This window comes from Pan paniscus, chromosome X (assembly GCF_029289425.2).
Source record: "Pan paniscus chromosome X, NHGRI_mPanPan1-v2.0_pri, whole genome shotgun sequence".
NCBI classification, from domain to species: Eukaryota; Metazoa; Chordata; class Mammalia; order Primates; family Hominidae; genus Pan; species Pan paniscus.
This window is the reverse complement of record NC_073272.2, coordinates 40,005,168-40,023,974: the sequence shown is the minus strand read 5'-3', so window position 1 is coordinate 40,023,974 and position 18,807 is coordinate 40,005,168. Positions and strand designations below refer to the sequence as shown.

The 18,807-nt window shown below is 39.5% G+C and overlaps 1 protein-coding gene across 2 annotated transcripts in view; it reads right to left on the bottom strand.

Moving 5' to 3' along the window:
- The window catches only part of OTC (ornithine transcarbamylase), a 91,623-nt gene that overhangs the window by 43,666 nt on the left and 29,150 nt on the right, over positions 1–18,807 (bottom strand). For both annotated transcript variants that reach the window (XM_057301046.1, XM_003815381.5), the window contains 2 exons: positions 13,500–13,638; positions 11,062–11,143 (listed from right to left, as the gene is read on the bottom strand). In XM_057301046.1, the coding sequence (XP_057157029.1) occupies positions 11,062–11,143; positions 13,500–13,638 (221 nt within the window). The remainder of the gene's footprint in view (positions 1–11,061; positions 11,144–13,499; positions 13,639–18,807) is intronic.

The window sequence follows — 18,807 nt, the reverse complement described above, 5'->3', positions numbered from 1 at the left end:
AAGTACTTAACTCTCCTTCACATGTGTGCCCATTTCTCCACCCTCTTATTCAAGACCTGGCAATAACGAGGCATCATTCCCTCTTTGGGGCCATGCCTGGTTTTGGTTCTCTAAAATATATAAAGCTGGCTGTGTTTAGTGGCTCATACCTATAATCCCAGCACTTTGGGAGGCTGAGGCAGGTGGATCTCCTGAGGTCAGAAGTTCAAGACCAGCCTGGCCAACATGGCAAAACCCTGTCTCTACTAAAAATACAAAAATTAGCCGGACGTGGTGGCAGGTGCCTGTAATCCCAGCTAGTCGGGAGGCTGAGGCAGGAGAATCGCTTGAATCTGGGAGGCAGGGGTTGTAGTGAGCCGAGATCATGCCACTGCACTCCAGCCTGAGCAACAGAGCAAGACTCTGTCTGAAAAAAATAAAAAATAAAATAAAAAATATGACGCTGTCTTGATTGGAAGATAAGGAAAACAGTAAAGTGGCCCTTTTACTTTTTTTACTCTTAGTGACTTGAAACCACTATCTCAATGCTTACTTTCTTTTATTTTCAAGCCTTTCATTTTTATTTATTTATTTTTTGACACAGTCTTCCCTGTCACCCAGGCTGGAGCCCTTTCATCACACATTCTGGGGAAAATTATGGGAGATGGTGACATCCAATCAGAAGTTTACTGTCTCATTTGAGACTGGTTTAATGCTCAGAATTTCTCCAATACATAAAGGCAAATACACATAATTGCAAGATAGAGATTTGTCCAAGGAATTTTACAAACATTACTTTTCCCCTCCTTATTATGATGTGCCTGATTTATCTTTTGGGAAATAAGCAACAGTCACTGAACAAAATCCTTATTTTTTGGGGATACAAACTGATATATTTTGGGGTAAAATATCATTATAACTTTAATTTACTTTAGTTCAACAACCAAAACAAGTAGACGAAGAAGGCAACATATTAACAATTGTTAGACTGATGTAAAGGGTATTGGTATGCTCATTATGCTAATCTTTTTACTTTTCTGTTTATTTGAAAGTTTCACTATAAAAAGTAAAAATCAGAGGCAGGTGGATCACGAGGTCAGGAAATCGAGACCATCCTGGCTAACACGGTGAAATCCCATCTCTACTAAAAATACAAAAAATTAGCCAGGCGTGGTGGTGGGCGCCTGTAGTCCCAGCTACTCGGGAGGCTGAGGCAGGAGGATGGCATGAACCTGGGAGGCAGAGCTTGCAGTGAGATCACGCCACTGCACTCCACCCTGGGTGATAGAGCAAGACTCCATCTCAAAAAAGAAAAAAAATATTAAAAATCAAACCCACACAAAGCAATGGTCCTCATTTCTGTTACTGTATATAAAATTAAATAATTATAGTCTACCTATTTTATACTCAAAAGTGTTCTCTTAAATATGCCTAGACCAAATGGTCTTTAACTAGAGACCACCATGTTCTGACCCTAGCAATGACTCTTCACAGAGCATAATCATATGATGGCACATTATTAACATTCTTTCATTGAATCCCTTAGTCTGACAAACTGTACAGTAGATATTACAAGAATTTTATAGAAAAGGGTTCTGAGAGTTAGAGTCTAAAAAATTGCGCAAGATTGTTTTTAAGTCTCCACAGCCCTAGGCCTTGCCATAGGGAAGCCAGCTATTGAGTCAGCTCAAAGTGTGATCTACAGAGACAGAATGACATAGTGGGACTAGACTCAGTCTTCTTCATCTGAAAAAGAAGACAGTTTGCCTAGAGTTGTAAGATCCCTTGCAAATCTTATGTGCTAGGTGCCAGGTAGGATCAAAGAATATGAAATGCCCAAACAGTCCTACTTGCTATGGGACCTGTAATGAACATTCTGACCCCATTTCTGATGTTTGACTGTCCACCTCTCCCTGCCTGACCCTTCAGCCCTACATCTGGGCAAGCTGATAAGAAAGTTCAGGTGCTCACTCCTTTGGCACTAGCAGGAGGTTCAAACTGCACAAGCCCTACCCTGCCCATGGGAATCCTCATCCCAGCCCCATCGCCAAATCACACTAGAACTCCATATCGTTTCTCTGCTCTCTGAGGCTACTTTCAGACCTGCTTGGGAACCAGACCTACTATCCCCAGAAAGCCACATGATGTGAGTAATAAACTTTTTCATATCTTCCTGGTGCATGTGAGATATTCTCACTGTCAGCAACCAAACCAAATTTTAGGTGGATGGCACATCTCATGTCTGTGGAGTAACTACACACCACAACAAGTCCTGGCCTCACTGTATGATTCTGAAATTCATTCATTCTGAAAATATGTGCCTGGTGCTGTTCTAGGCACTGAAGAAAGCATTGTAAACAAGATACAAGTCTTTGACTACTTATTAGCTCTAATAATACTTGCTTTATATATCTGGGTGCTCTAGCATTGGGTTCATATATATTTATTGTTGTTATATTCTCTTGCTGAATTGGCCCCTTTATCATTACATAATGGCCTTGTCTTTTTTTTCCAGTTTTTGTCTTTCAAATGGGGAGAGACAGAGTACAAACTGAATGAGTAAATTAAATATATTGTATGTTAGATACTGATAAGTGCTATAAGAAATACAGAGCAGGGAAGGAGAATAGGAAATTTACAGGACCCAAGTTGCAATTTTAAGTAGTATGGTCAAGGAAGCCACAATGATAGTGGGACTTTTGAGTAAAGACCTGAGGAAGATGGATAGGTGAACCATAGAAAACATACGAGATAGTGGGAAGAGCATGTGCAAAGTTCCTGTGTGAAGGTCATGACTGGTGGGTTCAAGAGACAACAAGAGGCCGGGCGCGGTGGCTCACACCTGTAATCCTAGCACTTTGGGAGGCCAAGGTGGGCGGATCACCTGAGGTCAGGAGTTTGTGACCAGTCTGGCCAACATGGGGAAACCCCATCTCTACTAAAAATACAAAAATTAGCCAGGCATGGTGGCGGGCACCTGTAATCCCAGCTACTTGGGAGGCTGAGGCAGGAGGATCACTTGAACTCGGGAGGTGAAGGTTGCAGTGAGCCAAGCTGCACCACTGCACTGCAGCCAGGGCGACAGAGTGAGACTTCGTCTAAAAAAAAGAGAGAGAGAGAGAGACAACAAGAAGGTAGTGTGGACGGTGCAGAGGTGAGGCTGCAGAAGGAAGCTGGGGAGAAGGCAACAACTTTGACTTTTGTCTGGATAAAATGGGAAGCCTTTTAAGGCTTGGAGCAGAGGAGGGACATGATTTGACTTACATTTTAATTGGACATCTGTAGCAGGGCAAAAGCAGGGAGACAAGTCAGGAGACTGTTGCGAAAATCTGGGTGAGAGTTGATAGGCTGGAACAAGGTGGTAGCAGCTAACGTGTTGAGAAAATGGTTGGCTTCTTCCTATGTTTTGAAAGTGTATCTTTTCAAAAAACCAACTTTTTATTTCACTGATCTTTTATTTTTTTTAGTCTCTGTTTTGTATATTTCTGTTTTGATCTGTATTATTTCTTTTCTTCTACAAATTTTGGGTTTGGTTTGCTCTTGCTTTTCCAGTTCTTTAAGATGCATCATTAGGTTATTTGAAGTTTTTCTATTTTTTTGATGTAGGCATTTATTGATGTACACGTCCCTCTTAGTACTGCTTTTGCTGTATCCCACAAGTTTTAATATGCTGTGCTTCCATTTTCATTTGTTTCAAGAACTATTTAAATTTTCTTCTTAATTTTGTCAGTGACTTAATGGTCATTCAGGAGCACATTTTTAAATTTCCATGCGTTTATATTTTTTCCAAAATTCTTCTTGTTATTGATTTCTAGTTTTATTCCATTGTGGTCAGAAAATATATTTAATATAAGTATTTTTAAATTTGGGGTACTTGTTTTGTATCCTTGATAATGTTCCATGTGCTAAGGAAAAGAATGTGTACTCTGCACCTGTTGGGTGAAATGTTCTGTAAATATCTATTATGTCCACTTTCTCTACAGTGCAGATTAAGTCTAATGTTTCTTTGTTGATTTTCAGTCTGGATTATTTGTCCAATGCTGAAGGTGGAGCGTTGAAGTCCTCAGCTATTATTGCATTAGGTTCTATCTAACTTTTTAGCTCTAGTAATACTTGCTTTATATATCTGGGTGCTCTAGCATTGGGTTCATATATATTTATTGTTGTTATATTCTCTTGCTGAATTGGCCCCTTTATCATTACATAATGGCCTTGTCTTTTTTTCCAGTTTTTGTCTTGAAATCTATTTTACCTGATATAAGTACAGCTGCTCCTGCTCTTTTGTAGTTTCCATTTGCATGGAATATCTTTTGCCATCCCTTCATTATCAGTGTATACATGTCTTTAGAGGTGAAGTGAGCTTCTCAACTGTTCACCTTGCTTTCTACCTCACTGAAAAAATTACAGCAATAAGAGGAGAACTTCCAAACTCTACTCCATTTCCCGACTAGTCAGCATCTGTACTCATATACTCTGCTTTCCTTTCTATTAAGCATAGGTGAATTTTCCATGCCCCATGTAATGCCTTCACTCGTGCACTAGAAGCCACTCCCCTTGCCTACTCAAAGACATTGCTCTAGCAATTCCTCCCTTTCTCCCTTATGTCACCAACATCTTGAATGGGTTGTTCTCATTTTTCACACATTATTTAAAAACAGATACAGATTTTCTCTTTGTCCTAATTTCCCTGACAAGTATTCCTTTAATTGTTTGCTCCCCTTTGCAGCAAAGCTCTTTGTTCTTCTTTCTTTTTCTAGTTCCTCTCTTCTCATTTCCATCAAACCTATAAGGCTTTGTCCCCTACCACTGCTGCACCAAAACTCCTCTCACCAAAGTTATCAGTGACCTTCACGCTACTCCATCTAGTGGCCATTTCTGAGCCCTCTTCCCTCACTTAGCAGTATTCAACAAAGTTGATCTTCATTTTCTACTTGATAAGCTTTCTTCACACAGTGTCTAGGACATCACACCTGTTTGCCTTTGCATCTACCTTGGTAGTTGCTCCTTCTCAGTCACCATTGTTGGTTCCTTCTATTTTTCTTGACTTCTGAATGTTGGTGTGCCCCAGGACCAGCCCTTGGTTCTCCTCTCATCCTTCAATCTACACTTACTCTCTTTATAATTGTATCCAGTCCCATGGCCTTAAATATCATCTATATGCTGGTGACACTCAAATATCTCTAGGCCAGATTTCACTCCCAAATTCCAGACTCATGTGCAACTGCTTTTTTTTAACATCTTTGCTTATATGTCTAATAGACACTTCAAACTCAATATATCTAAGACCGAATTCCCAACCTTCCCCTTTCCATTTGTTCCATCACCAGCCTTCACATTTGCTCAGGCAGAAATCTTAAAGTCATCCTTGACATCTCTTTCTTACCCAATACATCAGTAATCTGGTTGTCTCTCTCTTCAAAACATACCTAGGATCTGTTACTCTTACCCTCTCCACTGCTGCCACCACAACCCCAGCTTCTATAATTGATAGCTATCTATTGACAGGCTTCACTACTTCTACCTTGCTTTCACCCTGGGCTCCCCACAGTCTATTCCACAGTTTATTCTCAGTCAGAGGGATCCTTTTAAAATGCAAGTAGATCATGTCCCTCCTTTGTTCAAGATCATCCAACGATTCCCCAAAAAGCCAAAGTCCCAATAGTGGTGCACTTGTTTTTCCCTCAGTTCCAGACACATTCTTCTCCTTGCTGAGAGTACTTGTCATCTTCCAACATACTGTATCATCCACTTATTTATTATGTCTGTTGTTTATTGTCTGTGTACCCACTAGAATGTAAGCCCCATGAAGGCATGGATTTTCATCTGTTTTGTCTACTGAGATATCACTCCCGAGCACCTAGAATAAAACCTGGCAAATAGTAAGTGCTTAATGAATTCTCATTGAATGAATAAAGGAGGAATTTGACTCTGAAGAAAGGACCCATTCTTCTCATTTGTGAACAGCCTCTCATTTTGCTAACAGAAAGAAGATAAATTTCTATTATCTATGAAGCAACGTAATGAAGTTTAGTGGTGATTATAATCACTAATCACTCTTGAGTACTTAATTTCTTTATAAACATGCAACGTCACCTAAATACACATAAATACCGCACATTCGTCAAAAAATTATTTATTGTGCACCTACTAAGTGCCTAGTACAAGTATGAGTACCATTGAGGGTTGAGGACTATGGATGAAGACTTCAAACAAAGTTTCGGACCTCCTGGTAGGTCTATTCCAAGTCACACTCTTTCTTTGATGATAAGTCATTTTGCTATAGCAACTCAGGATTAATCTGCTGTCCTTCTACTTCCCTGTTTGTGCTATACAGAAGATCGATACGGTGCCTGGACTTATGAAATAGGGGTAGGAAGAAGAGTAACAGAAAGTGTGTACAGGCAGGAGCCAAAGACTTCAGCAGTTCATGAAAAAGATTAAATGGGGAGGAAATACTGCCTCTGAGAAGAAATTGCCTTTGCAATTTTTGTCACAGATCAAAAAGAAGCCTCAGATCCCAGCCCAAAAGCACAAGTCAAGAATTTGCCGGTTTACCAGGTCTGGATGGTAATACGTGCTTATGAGGGGCATCAGAGGTTTTGAGCAGCCACTAGAAGCTGCCATTGCCAAGGAGAAGAGGACAGAGAGATGGGCTTCCACTCTTTCTCCACCCTTTATCCAGAGAAGCCTGCTTTTACCTGTTTCATTTGTTTATGCTTTCACATCAGCTATTTTTGAACAAAGCGTTTCTTCTGTTAATTTCTTCTTCTTCTTCTTTTTTTTTTTTTTTTTTTTTTGAGATGGAGTCTTGCTCTGTAGCCCAGGCTGGAAGCAGTGGCGCGTTCTCGGCTCACTGCAAGCTCCGCCTCTCCGGTTCATGCCATTCTCCTGCCTCAGCCTCCCGATTGGCTGTGACTACAGACGCCCGCCACCACGTCTGGCTAATTTTTTGTATTTTTAGTAGAGATGGGGTTTCACTGTGTTAGCCAGGATGGTCTCGACATCCTGACCTCGTGATCCGCCTGCCTCGGACTCCCAAAGTGCTGGGATTACAGGCATGAGCCACCGTGCCCGGCCTCTTCTGCTAATTTCTTAATTTCTGTTTGGGAAAATAAAAGTAAATCTTATTTTGCTCTTTTACTTCCCCATAGATCCCTGCCTGCTTTGGTAAAAAGAGTATAAATAGAAATCATTCCTTGGAAATATAAGGGATCCGAGTACCCTTGCTGGTAGAACTAAGGCAGTTATTAACCTCTCTGTGCTTGGCTTTTATAATTGCACAATAGTATCACAATTTTTACATTGGCATCTTTTTACAGACGATGATTTTGAAACAGCTGTTAAAACACCAGTTTCTATTTCACCTTGAAAGTGAAATACCAATGTTAAATAATGAAAAGAACCATCTCTTAGAATGCCTTTTGCATCTTTTATCGGCTACTGCATTTACTGAGATTAATAAATGTATCTGTCTATCAGCTCAATTCATTTGCTATAAAAGAATATTATCATTGGTAGACTCATAGGAGAATTGTCTGGTTTGCCAGGCAGGCACACACAAAGAGTGGATGAGGCATGAATGATCTACAACTACACACAGCTACATCGATACATCTCATAATGTTAAGCGAACGAAGTCAGACACAAAAGAGCGCATGCTGAATGATCCCATTTATATAAAGTTCAAAAATAGGCAAAATGAATCTGTGATGTTAGAAGCCAGGATAATAGTTACCCTTGGGTGAATGAGGAGTAGTGACTGGAAGGAAATGAAGGGTAGTGGGAAGCTTCTGGGTGCTACTACCATTCTGTTTCTCTATCTGGGTGTTAGTTACAATGGTTTGCTCACTGTAAGAATTCATCGATCTATACGCTTAATGATTTGTGCACTTTTCTGTTTGTGTGTTACACTTTAATAAACATGTTACATAAACAATTACTATGGTCAGAGTTGGGTGGAGAATTTGATTCTGTCTCCTGAGATAAGTAGGAATGTGAATGTAGCTCTGAAACTCAGGCTTGGAACAGAATTGCCAAGGACTGTCCTGTGAGGATCATCTCAGGGGCTGGCACAGATTTGGGGCAGTAACAGTTATAATTACACCTATTTTAATTCTAAGCACCAAAGTAACAGGTGGTACTTGTTGAAAAATTGTACCAAAGGACAACTGTTAAGATGCACATACTCAAAATAGGAATGTTCTGTCATGATTTTGATTGGGGTTTACTGTTTCTGTAAACAATTAAGACAGCTACTCGCTTTCAGTGATTCTACTGTTGAGTTTGGCAGGATGCCATATGCAATTATTGAGGATAATGACAAATGCTCCATGAACTATAAGTTTTAACAGTCATACGCTCCTTGCTTCATTTATTTGTTGTTATTATTTATGATTTGGGGCAGGTTTCTAAGGATTTCTTTATAGAAAACCATCATTTAACAAAATGCTTAATGCCACCAGTAGAAACAATTTTACTAGAAGAAAACATGACTATTACATGCCATATAATTAAATTAAATCAATAGATTTAGTTTATTAAATTAGGTATTTAAAAATATATATAGTAATAGCTTCCAATCCTGGGTCTGCCATTTATTAGGTACGTGCCTTTGAGCCATTTGCTGGCCCCATTTCAGCCTGTTTTCCTGAATGGTCTTGCTCTCACAGAGTTGTCATGAGGATTAAGTGAGATAACACACATAATTAATGTAGAACACCTGGCACAGGGTCTGCCTCCAAAAACTTATTAAATTGTCACTCTCGTTTTTATTAATAGATTAACTACCACATTATTAATAAATGGTGAAACCAATCATTTATTCAGAAATATTCTGGTTTCAAACATAACATTTGAACAGGGAAAAGTCATAGAAATGCCATGAACTCAGCAAAATCCCTTTTAAAAAAACTTAAATTTGAGAAATTTCTATGTATTAAACAATTATTTTGGTGACTTCAATAAAGAACAATTCTCTTAAGTACTAACGGTAAAAACAAAAATATATACACACAAGATAAAATGAAATAAAATAAAATTCTTCCCAACTCATGGAATACTAGTGTTGAAAGGGAGCAGAATTTGAGAATTGCTGACTGGTTTATTCATTTTTTCCCTACCATCTGTCAGATATCAACATGATCTCTTATAGCAGCCAGCTTTAAAGAGCAAAATGTTCTTATCTGTTTTCTTCCTAGGGCTTTAAAGATTAGCACCTTATATATTTCCCTCGTCCTCCTTCCTTCTCTTTAGGGGGAAGGAGTGTGCATTAGTAAGAATAGTGGGCTTCAGATCTGAATCTTGGTGCTATCTGTATTAATTGAGTGAATTTGGCAAGTCGCTTAATCCCCCTGAACTTTCTTTTTGATATCTATTTGGTAAGCTTCATTATTAATCATTGCAAGGTAAAAATCACATGTAATAGTTGTTTGCTTCTAAGCCCTAGAAAGCTCTGATACTCGTAAGGTAGAATAATCTATTTGAAATATCAACCAATATGTTTTTGTTTGTGGTACTTCCTCCTTGACCCTGTCTGATTGCTCATTTGGGCAGTCATATTATTGATTCAAGTGAGGTCTGGTAGAGCAGAAATGCAGAGAGAAAGAAAAGAGGCAATTTGTGGCTTACGAGTTTCAAAGTGTCCATTTTGAAACTGCAGAGATAATAGCTTGAGGAAAAAAAATATCCTTAACAGCCTAGAATTCCAGGCACAATTTGGAAGAGTCCATGGATAGTCAGAGCCAGTTTTTCCTCCTGCTTTATTTCCTGGCCTCCAATACTGGGAACTGAAAGGGGAAGAAGAGAAGCAAGAGAGGAGAAGCAACAGAAATAAAAATTGATGGACCTTTGATACTGTACTCTGCTATGTGTTCCCCGGGTCAACTTCTGAAGGATGGGGGGCATGCTGGAAAGCTCCATGAGTTTGGAGAATCCCAGAACTGAGGACAACCTGTCTTGCTTTTAAGACAGACCTCTAGAAGGCAGTAAATGTTATAGAGCTCCCTGGCACCCAGCATGAGGAAGGAACAATAGAGTAGAGGCAGCCTTGTAGTACCTCTGTGCCTAATGTGTCTTGGAGAGCTGCTAAGAGGTTGAGAGAATGAAACCAAGAGATATATTGTTGTAATGGGTTCCTTGTCACAAAACCGTGAAATATTAGGCTCACAGACACTTTGAAGGGTGAGAAGAGCAGGGTTTATCGGGTGAAAAGAAAAAAAAGGAAAACAGGGACTCTCAGCAGAGCAAGAGTCCTGCTAGTTGTCTTCCCGCCTCTAAGATTGAATCCCAGTTTCCACCTCGGAACAGGAGAGGCCAGCTCTTCCCCGCGCAAATGGGGTGAACTTCCTGAGGCTTCAGCCCCGTGTGCATTCCTCCCAATGTTCAGGCCGGTTGGAGGTTCTCCAGTGACCCCTTTATACTTGGTTGTCTCAATATGAGTTCTTTCAATGAGAGTGAAGCAAACCTTGCAGTAAGTGGGAGACAGCCAAGATCCAATGGGAATATAGAAGTCCCAACAGAACCTAGCATGGATATTTGATGATGATGTTCTAATGACCAAGGACCAGATCCCCATACCCCTACATGTATTGACATTCAGATACTCTCCATGATTTAACCTGACTGTGGGGAAATGGAGAGGAGACCCAAAATGGACAAAATAAACCATAAAACAACTGAGGATTGCCTAACATTGCAAAGATTAAATTTCCACCATCTAGCAGAATTGAGACACACAAGGAAATGTTCTTTGCATGCTAGAAAAATAGACATATTTCTTACCCACGTGAGTTTGAGGCCTGAAAATGTGTGCCCACCTATATTTCTTTTCTGAACATGAAGAGTTATATGGAACTTCTACTCAGTTCCTTATGGAATTCTTATAGATGAAGCTAATTTTTCTGCTTGCAGCTTTTATGAGAACTGGAAATCTCATTCACAGGCTTGCACTGCTGCTCCCAGTAAAAATGATTTTTTCTTTGTGGTTGCTAGAGGCAGACAAATCCCTGCACTGGGTTACCCCTCCAAAGTCTTCACCTTCAATCCCTCTCTTCAACACAAGTGTGAATTTGGCAGTGGACTTACCTGTTTCTGTAGACAATCTTGTTCGAGTACTTCTTTTCTCAAAAATCATGCCTAAGGACTTCCCTTGCAATAAAGGCAAATACTATAAATCAAGGACAAGAATAGAATTAAAATATATCTTATATATAAATTATGTTTTAAAACATATTCTTTATTAGAAAATAAGTAATAACTACCCCCAAATAAGTGTTTAAAATATTGTTTAAAAAGTGAATTTAGGCCAGGTGTGGTGGTTCATGCCTGTAATCCCAGCACTTTGGGAGGCCGAGGCAGGTGGATCACCTGAGGTCAGGAGTTCGAGACCAGCCTGGCCAACATGGCAAAACCCCATCTCTACTCAAAACACCAAAAAAAAAAAAATTAGCCTGGAGTGGTGGTGGGTGCCTATAATCCCAGCTACTAGAGAGGCTGAGGCAGGAGAATTGCTTGAACCTGGGAGATGGAGGTTGCAGTGAGCCAAGATCTTGCCACTGCACTCCAGCCTGGGCGACAGAGCAATATTCCATCTCAAAAAAAAAAAAGTGAATTTAAAATGTTTTTTTATGTACTATACAAATGGGGGAAGAGAACAGTAACTCCCACAGCTTATTGACATGTAATTAGAAAGCAGTATTAATTGTTCTGGGTTCAACATGTGAATTTTTTCCAAAATATATTAGTATTTCATACTGGAACCACCTTCTTACTTAACTCTGTTGAAATCCCCATTCAGTTTTCAATGACCTCGAAGGTGTTTGGTTTGGAGGTGTTTTCTCAGCTAGGAAAATGCTACTCTGTTACAACATGGGGCACTACAACTTTCACTTAGATCAATGATGAAGCCCTAGTGTTTTAGCTACACATTCATCATGCATCCTCATGGGAATACAAAGACCTTTGCTTCTGGAAGTCATTTGAAAACAATCTGGAGAGTCTGAATGTGGGGTAGGGCGCTTCCTCCTTCCTCTTCTGTAGATGGGCTTCCCGATAGAAGGAGTTCTGGAACAAATAGATTCCTGCCAGCTAACCTCCCTCATCCACAAAGTGTCAAGAACATAGGCCTGGGCCTGGGGATACCTGTTCTCTTATTTCAGGTGTTTTATAGGAACATCAACCCATAGCAGTTGCGGTCACTCCTGTCCTCAGTTTTTCTTAGGAGCTTGGAGAGCCAGCCTACTAGATAAAATCAAAGCCGTGTCAAACTTTCTCAACCTGAAACCAACTCTTTAAAAAGGCTGAACAAGCTTGGAATACAAAAATGCTTTCACAATTAAGCAGTCCAAATGAAGCTACTGTATTAATTGTCTTTCAAAGATAAATTGCTCAAAATGCAGAACTATGCTTATAGCTAAGAACCATATCCCATCTCTTCTCCTACCTGGATACCATTAATTGTTTCTTTGCTAATCTAAATGCTTTTTAAAACACTGTCACATCATTGTGAATTTTTTGACATTATCCTAATGATTCTATATCTAATATGCATCCAAAATTAAAATTTGTCACTTGGAAAAAAAGGATCATCTTCTTTTTTTGTAGATGGAGTTTCACTCTTATTGCCCAGGCTGGACAGCAATGGCACGATCTTGGCTCACTGCAACCTCCGCCTCCCGGGTTCAAGCAATTCTCCTGCCTCAGCCTCCCTAGTAGCTGGAATTGCAGGCATGTGCCACCATGCCCGGCTAATTTTTTATTTTTAGTAGAGATGGGGTTTCTTCATGTTGGTCGGGCTGGTCTTGAACTCCCAACCTCAGGTGATTTGCCTGCCTCGGCCTCCCTAAGTGCTGGGATTACAGGCACGAGCCACTGCGCCTGGCCTTCATTTTTGACTTGATAGAAAATACACAGAGAAAAGAAAAGGGGTATAAAAATAAAATCTTGGCCGGGCACGGTGGCTCACTCCTGTGATCCCAGCACTTTGGGATGCCAAGGTGGGCGGATCACTTGAGGTCAAGAGTTTGAGACCAGCCTGGCCAATATGGTAAAACTCCATCTCTACTAAAAATACAAAAATTAGCCAGGTGTGGTGGTATGCACCTGTAATCCCAGCTACTTGGGAGGCTGAGGCAGGAGAATTCCTTGAACCCGGGAGGCAGAAGTTGCAGTGAGCCAAGATCACGCCAATGCACTCCAGCCTGGGCAACAGAGCAAGACTCCATCTCAATAAATAAATAAATAAATGCTTTTCAGACAAATGATTTCTTAGGTTCGATCCAGTTAATAATGAATTTCAGCATTCCACGTGAAAAAAGTGCAATGACATGTCATTCAATAACTGATTTTTATGCTTTTTTGTATGCCTGTATGCTCCATGATAATCAATTACCTTGACTGTGAGGTTTCATTACTTAGCTACTGTTTAAGAATTTTAATGTATTTTTTTCCCTCTTTCTTTGGGAAGGCTGCCTTTAAAAAAGGGGACTGGTAGTAATGGAACGTAAAAAGAAAATGTTACATACCTCTCCTTTCTGTTTTATCCTAAATTTCAGATCTGCTGATAGCCATAGCATATATTTAATTTCTTCTCCGGTAAAGTTTTTTAGAGTGAGAAGGTCACGGCCCTTCAGCTGCACTTTATTTTGTAGTGGTTGTCCACACCTGTAAAAAGAGATTTAAAAGGGAGAAATATGTACTTCAGAAAAGACCCATGTACTATGGTGATTCATTGTTTTACTGTTGATAAGGCATTCTTTTCTTTTCTTTTCTTTTTTTTTTTTTGAGACAGGTTCTCACTCTGTGGCCCAGGCTGGAGTGTGGCACAATCTCAGTTCACTGCAGCCTCTGCCTCCCAGGTTCAAGCGATTCTCCTGCTTCAGCCACCCAAGTAGCTGAAACTACAAGCACATGCCACCAAGCCTGGCTAATTTTTGTATTTTTACTAGAGACAGGGTTTCTCCATGGTGACCAGGCTGGTCTCGAACTCCTGAGCTCAAGTGATCCGCCTGCCTCGGCCTCTTGATAAAGCACAGCAAATGCTTTATCTTCTTATTCTTGATAAAGCACAGCAAATCACATATAACCTCATGTGTCTCTGCAAAGTGTTAATGCGTTGAAATTTGATATGGCCTTGGTTTATATTTTATATGTCCAGTATTTTGGATGTTTGACAGAAAAAAAAAGAATCTGTGAAAAGAGATTGAATTCTTATTTGCTTGAAATAGCCACATGAGTGGCTTTGTCACTTACTAGTCACACAACCTAGGGCAGTTTATTTACCCACTCTCTGCTTCTAAATTTCACACCTAGAAAATTACTATAATAATCTTATAGAGTTGTTGTGAGCATAAAATTATTTAATACATGTAAAGCAGACATTGTCTGGAATATAATAAGTATTTGATAACTTTTAGCTATTATTATTAAAATCATTGGGCTGTACAAGCAGCATTTGTAATGCACAATAGAAAATAATTTCGTATTTTCCCCCTACTGCCCTTCAAATCTGTTCTTGGAGCTTGTTCTTTTTATCCCTGGATGAAAATACAATGGACGCTGTAGCTTTTCTACTAACTCAGAAAAATACAAAAAGCCCTCTGCTTATTTTACTACCTCAGAGTCTCAGTAAAATAACATGTAACAAAAATATAATAATAATAATAGTGATTTTTTAAAAACCTTAAGAAATTTGCTGCAGGTTAACACCTTTTCCCTTCCAGCTTATGCCTGATTAAAGCTAGCCTCCTCTATGGGGAAAGAGGGGCCAATGTGCTATTTCCTCGTTTCCTTACTTTCAGTTTCTCTGAGTGAAGCCAAGGGAAGGTGAGGAGTTAAGAGCCAGCAAAAGCCTGGTTCTGCTCTAGCAATCTAGCATTGGTGCACGTGTCTCCAACACCTGACTCTCTTGTGATGTGTTTTTGGAGGTCCTTTGGAGAACCCCCCCTTATCATTAGGAATTTCTCATAGCAGTCTTTGATGCAGACAATTACATTTCCTCTGGCATCCAAGGGAACACATCCAGCCTCTATTTTGCTGAGATTTCCCCCACCCCTCCAGGAGGTCTCTTGGTCATGATCTGAAACAATACCATGCTAGGTCTTTTTATCTCATTCCCTATTGCTTCATGGGAAGGTCTCCATGTTCTTTGCTCTAACAAGTGTCAGGTCCATCCTGGTATAGACTCCATCTTGTTCTGCTATCAGAACAGCTAACTAGCCTGTCTTTCCTACTTTAAATTTCTCAGGTATCATCCTGACATCAGTTTACTGTGGGCCCTAGTGGAACCATTTTGTTGGGCTTGAAGTGAAGGAAGAGTATCCCCTTCATGGGGGAGGAGGCACATGATACACAATAGAAACACTCTCTATAAATTATCTTCTAATTTCCAACCCCTCTCTTGGTTTCTGCAACACATTTTATAAGCTGAAGGTGGTAACCAAGGGATTCCAAACTGAATTTTGTCTATTTCCTTTGCAATTCCATTTTTAGTGGTCTAGCATCTCTTTAGAATGAGGGAAGAATCAGTACCTACTGGGCCTGGACAGAAACCAAAACCGAAAAAGATCAATTTTAACATTTTGTTATATTGTGATGACAATAATTGTTATTTGCGGTAATCATTCTATAAAATGGACATCATCTTTCTCTCATCATTCCTAGTGTTATCTGTGTTTAACAATAATTGGTATTTTCTACCATTCGAAATTATAAATAGCCAAAGGCAAATTGTGGTTCACCACGTGTACTAAACATTAATTTTACTAGAAGTAAAATAACTGTCACAAAATGATCATGCTTTAATTCTAACCTAACAAGAGAGCCTGTGCTACTTGGGATGAAGAGTTAATCATCTGTTGGGATTTATGGAGGTCTTTTTGCAATGGTGATAAGCTTATAGGTGGGAAAAGCACAAATTCACTCAATTTGTTGTTTCCACTGCATGATGTCAGTAACTTAGACAAGTGAATATTGCACTACATATGTTTCTTGCAGAGTTGATTGGTTCATTTAATGTTCAGTGGGTGAATAGATATTTTTTGGTAGACATTTTGTGAGACTGAGCCCTTCAGAGGTCTAGTTAGTAGGGAAGAGAATTTCCATAAGGATTAAGAGTTTGTCAGTTGGTTGGCTAATTGGTTGATTGACTGATATTTTTTTTTTTTTGAGATGGAGTCTTGCTCTGTTGCCCAGGCTGGAGTACAGTGACATGATCTCGGCTCATTGCAGCCTCCACCTCCTGGGTTGAAGCAATTCTTGTGCCTCAGCCTCCTGAGTAGCTGGGATTACAGGCACCTGCCACCACACCTGGCTAATTTTTGTATTTTTAGTAGAGACGGGGTTTCATCATGTTGGCCATGCTGATCTCGAACTCCTGAGCACAAGTGATCTGCCCACCTCAACCTCCCAAAGTGCTGGGATTACAGGTGTGAGCCACTGCACCCAGCCAATTGACTGATTTAATCTAAGACATTGATGACATATTCAACTACAAATAGAAATTACTGTTTTCAGCTTATATGTAGAAACAAAATTTTAGTTAACATTGCTATTTCAAAGATGTATTATTGTCTTTGACTTTTAAAAATATGTGAGTCATGGGCTCTCCAAATGGAAATTTCTTTAAAGCAGTGGTCCTCAACTTTTTATTACGTACCTCTAACAGTAAAAACTTTTAAACATGGATTCATAATGTATGTTTTATTTGTTTATATGTGCTGCTATACTAATAGATTATGTACATAACAAAACATACACGAAAATAAAAATTTAAAAAGTTTAGACTAAGAAGAACCAAATATTTTATTATATTTATTTATTTATTTATTTTTTCAGATGGAGTTTCACTCTGTCACCCAGGCTGGAGTGCAGTGGTGTGATCTCGGCTCACTGCAACCTCTGCCTCCCAGTTTCAGGACATTTTCCTGCCTCAGCCTCCCGAGTAGCTGGGACTACAGGCATGTGCCACCACGCCCAGCTAATTTTTGTATTTTTGGTAGAGACAGGGTTTCACCATGTTGGCCAGGCTGGTCTTGAACTCCTGACCTGAGGTGATCCAACCACCTCAGCCTCCCAACCTGCTGGAATTACAGCACGTGAGCCACCACGCCCGGCAAAGAACCAAATATTTTAAAAATAAGTTTGTAGATATACAAAGACATTTTGCTGGCTAAAGCAGTTTCTAGACAGCCCTTCATTTTCTTCCTTCTACTGAAATCCTAGTAAAATGCTTATACAACTGTGCCCAAGATCTCCATCATAGTCAGCAATTTGATAACTTTGGAAGCAAGGCATTTAGGCAGAAAATTTGTATTTACGTACAAATTTTGGTTATGTGTTTTCTTCTGATAATATTAATTAGTGATAATATTAAGCAACACTTGGAATACTAAGTACTGATAATGTTAAGGAGTAAACACTGACTAACAGTCATGCATTTTTCAGGGTCAACTGAAATCTTCTTCTGGGGATTATAAAACAGATTTGCATATGTGGCCTGAAATGAAGGCACGGCAGCTTAATCTTTCTCAATTCACAGTTGGGGCAGATTTGAAAATATTTTTCTTCTGGAATAAGATCCAAGCAACATAAAATTACAGAAGATAAACCTTCTTGACTACATGTCTTACAATAACACATTAATATTCCTTGGCTTAAGACTTCCTCTAATATTATTTTAAAAGGGGAATAATACTTTGCTGGAAAACCCCACTCCCTCTGTTTCAAGGAATTTGAGAAACATCACTATAGCTGCTGAACTCACATCCATCAACCACAGGAAAAACCACTCATGAACTAATTTTGAGGCCCTCAATTTTTTGTCTTGAGTTCAAGCTCAGACTCCTGGTTATTTTGGAGCCCACAAAAGCTGAGTCTCCAAACTGCTATACTTAAAGGATTCAATATCATCCCCTATTCTCAGCCTCTGCGGGATTTTGTTGTATCCTCTTACTTCTGAATGCTCACAAGGCTACAAGCTTTATTTAAGAGAATGTCATAGATCTTAGAATTGTGTTGTTCTTGTTGAATCTCAGAGAAATAGAAGTGGAAATGAAAATTTTGCAAAGGACTAAATTTTTTCTCCCCAATTTCCATAAAAGGAAACAGGAAAGAGGAGGACCAACAATACCTTACCTTTTACTACTCCAAAAGCTCCAGCTTCCAGTTCTTATTATCCCCAATAGAAGACAGACTGGAGAAAGTAACAAGTTTCTGGGGCTTCCTCAACTTTTGTCCTACATACTTAGAAGTTTCTAAGTTGGAAGTGAAATTAAGCTTGTAGTTAGGGTTAGGGTTAATGTTCTGCTGTGGGTTTGCATTGTGAGATGCTGCTGTTTCTATTTCTCCACTGACAGAAGATTTGAATATAAAGGTAGAAAGAACACACAAACATCCTGCTTGAAGCTTTCCTTTTTGTCAAGGCCTTTGATTTTCAAATGTATATAGAACAGAAACTTTATTTCAATATTTTTCCCTTGGACTACAAGTGATTGGAAAAATCTCCCTTTCTGACTCTAGACTTTCCATGGCAGCAGCTGATAATGCTGCCCTCACTCTTGCTGCCCTTGAATCACATCTCCAATAAATGTTAGCAGATAACCTTCCCCCACCCCAGAGTTTCCTTGTGCCCCTTTGTGTTTTTGTTTGCTGTTTGGTTTTGCAGTAAGATCACTTAACATGAGATCTAGTCTCCTAACAAATTTTGAACTGCACGACACCATATTGTTAACTATAGGCACTATGTTGCACAGCAGATCTCTAGAATTTATTCATCTAGAATAATCGAAAGTTTAGATCCATAGAAAAACTCCCCTTTTCCCCCACTCCCAACTT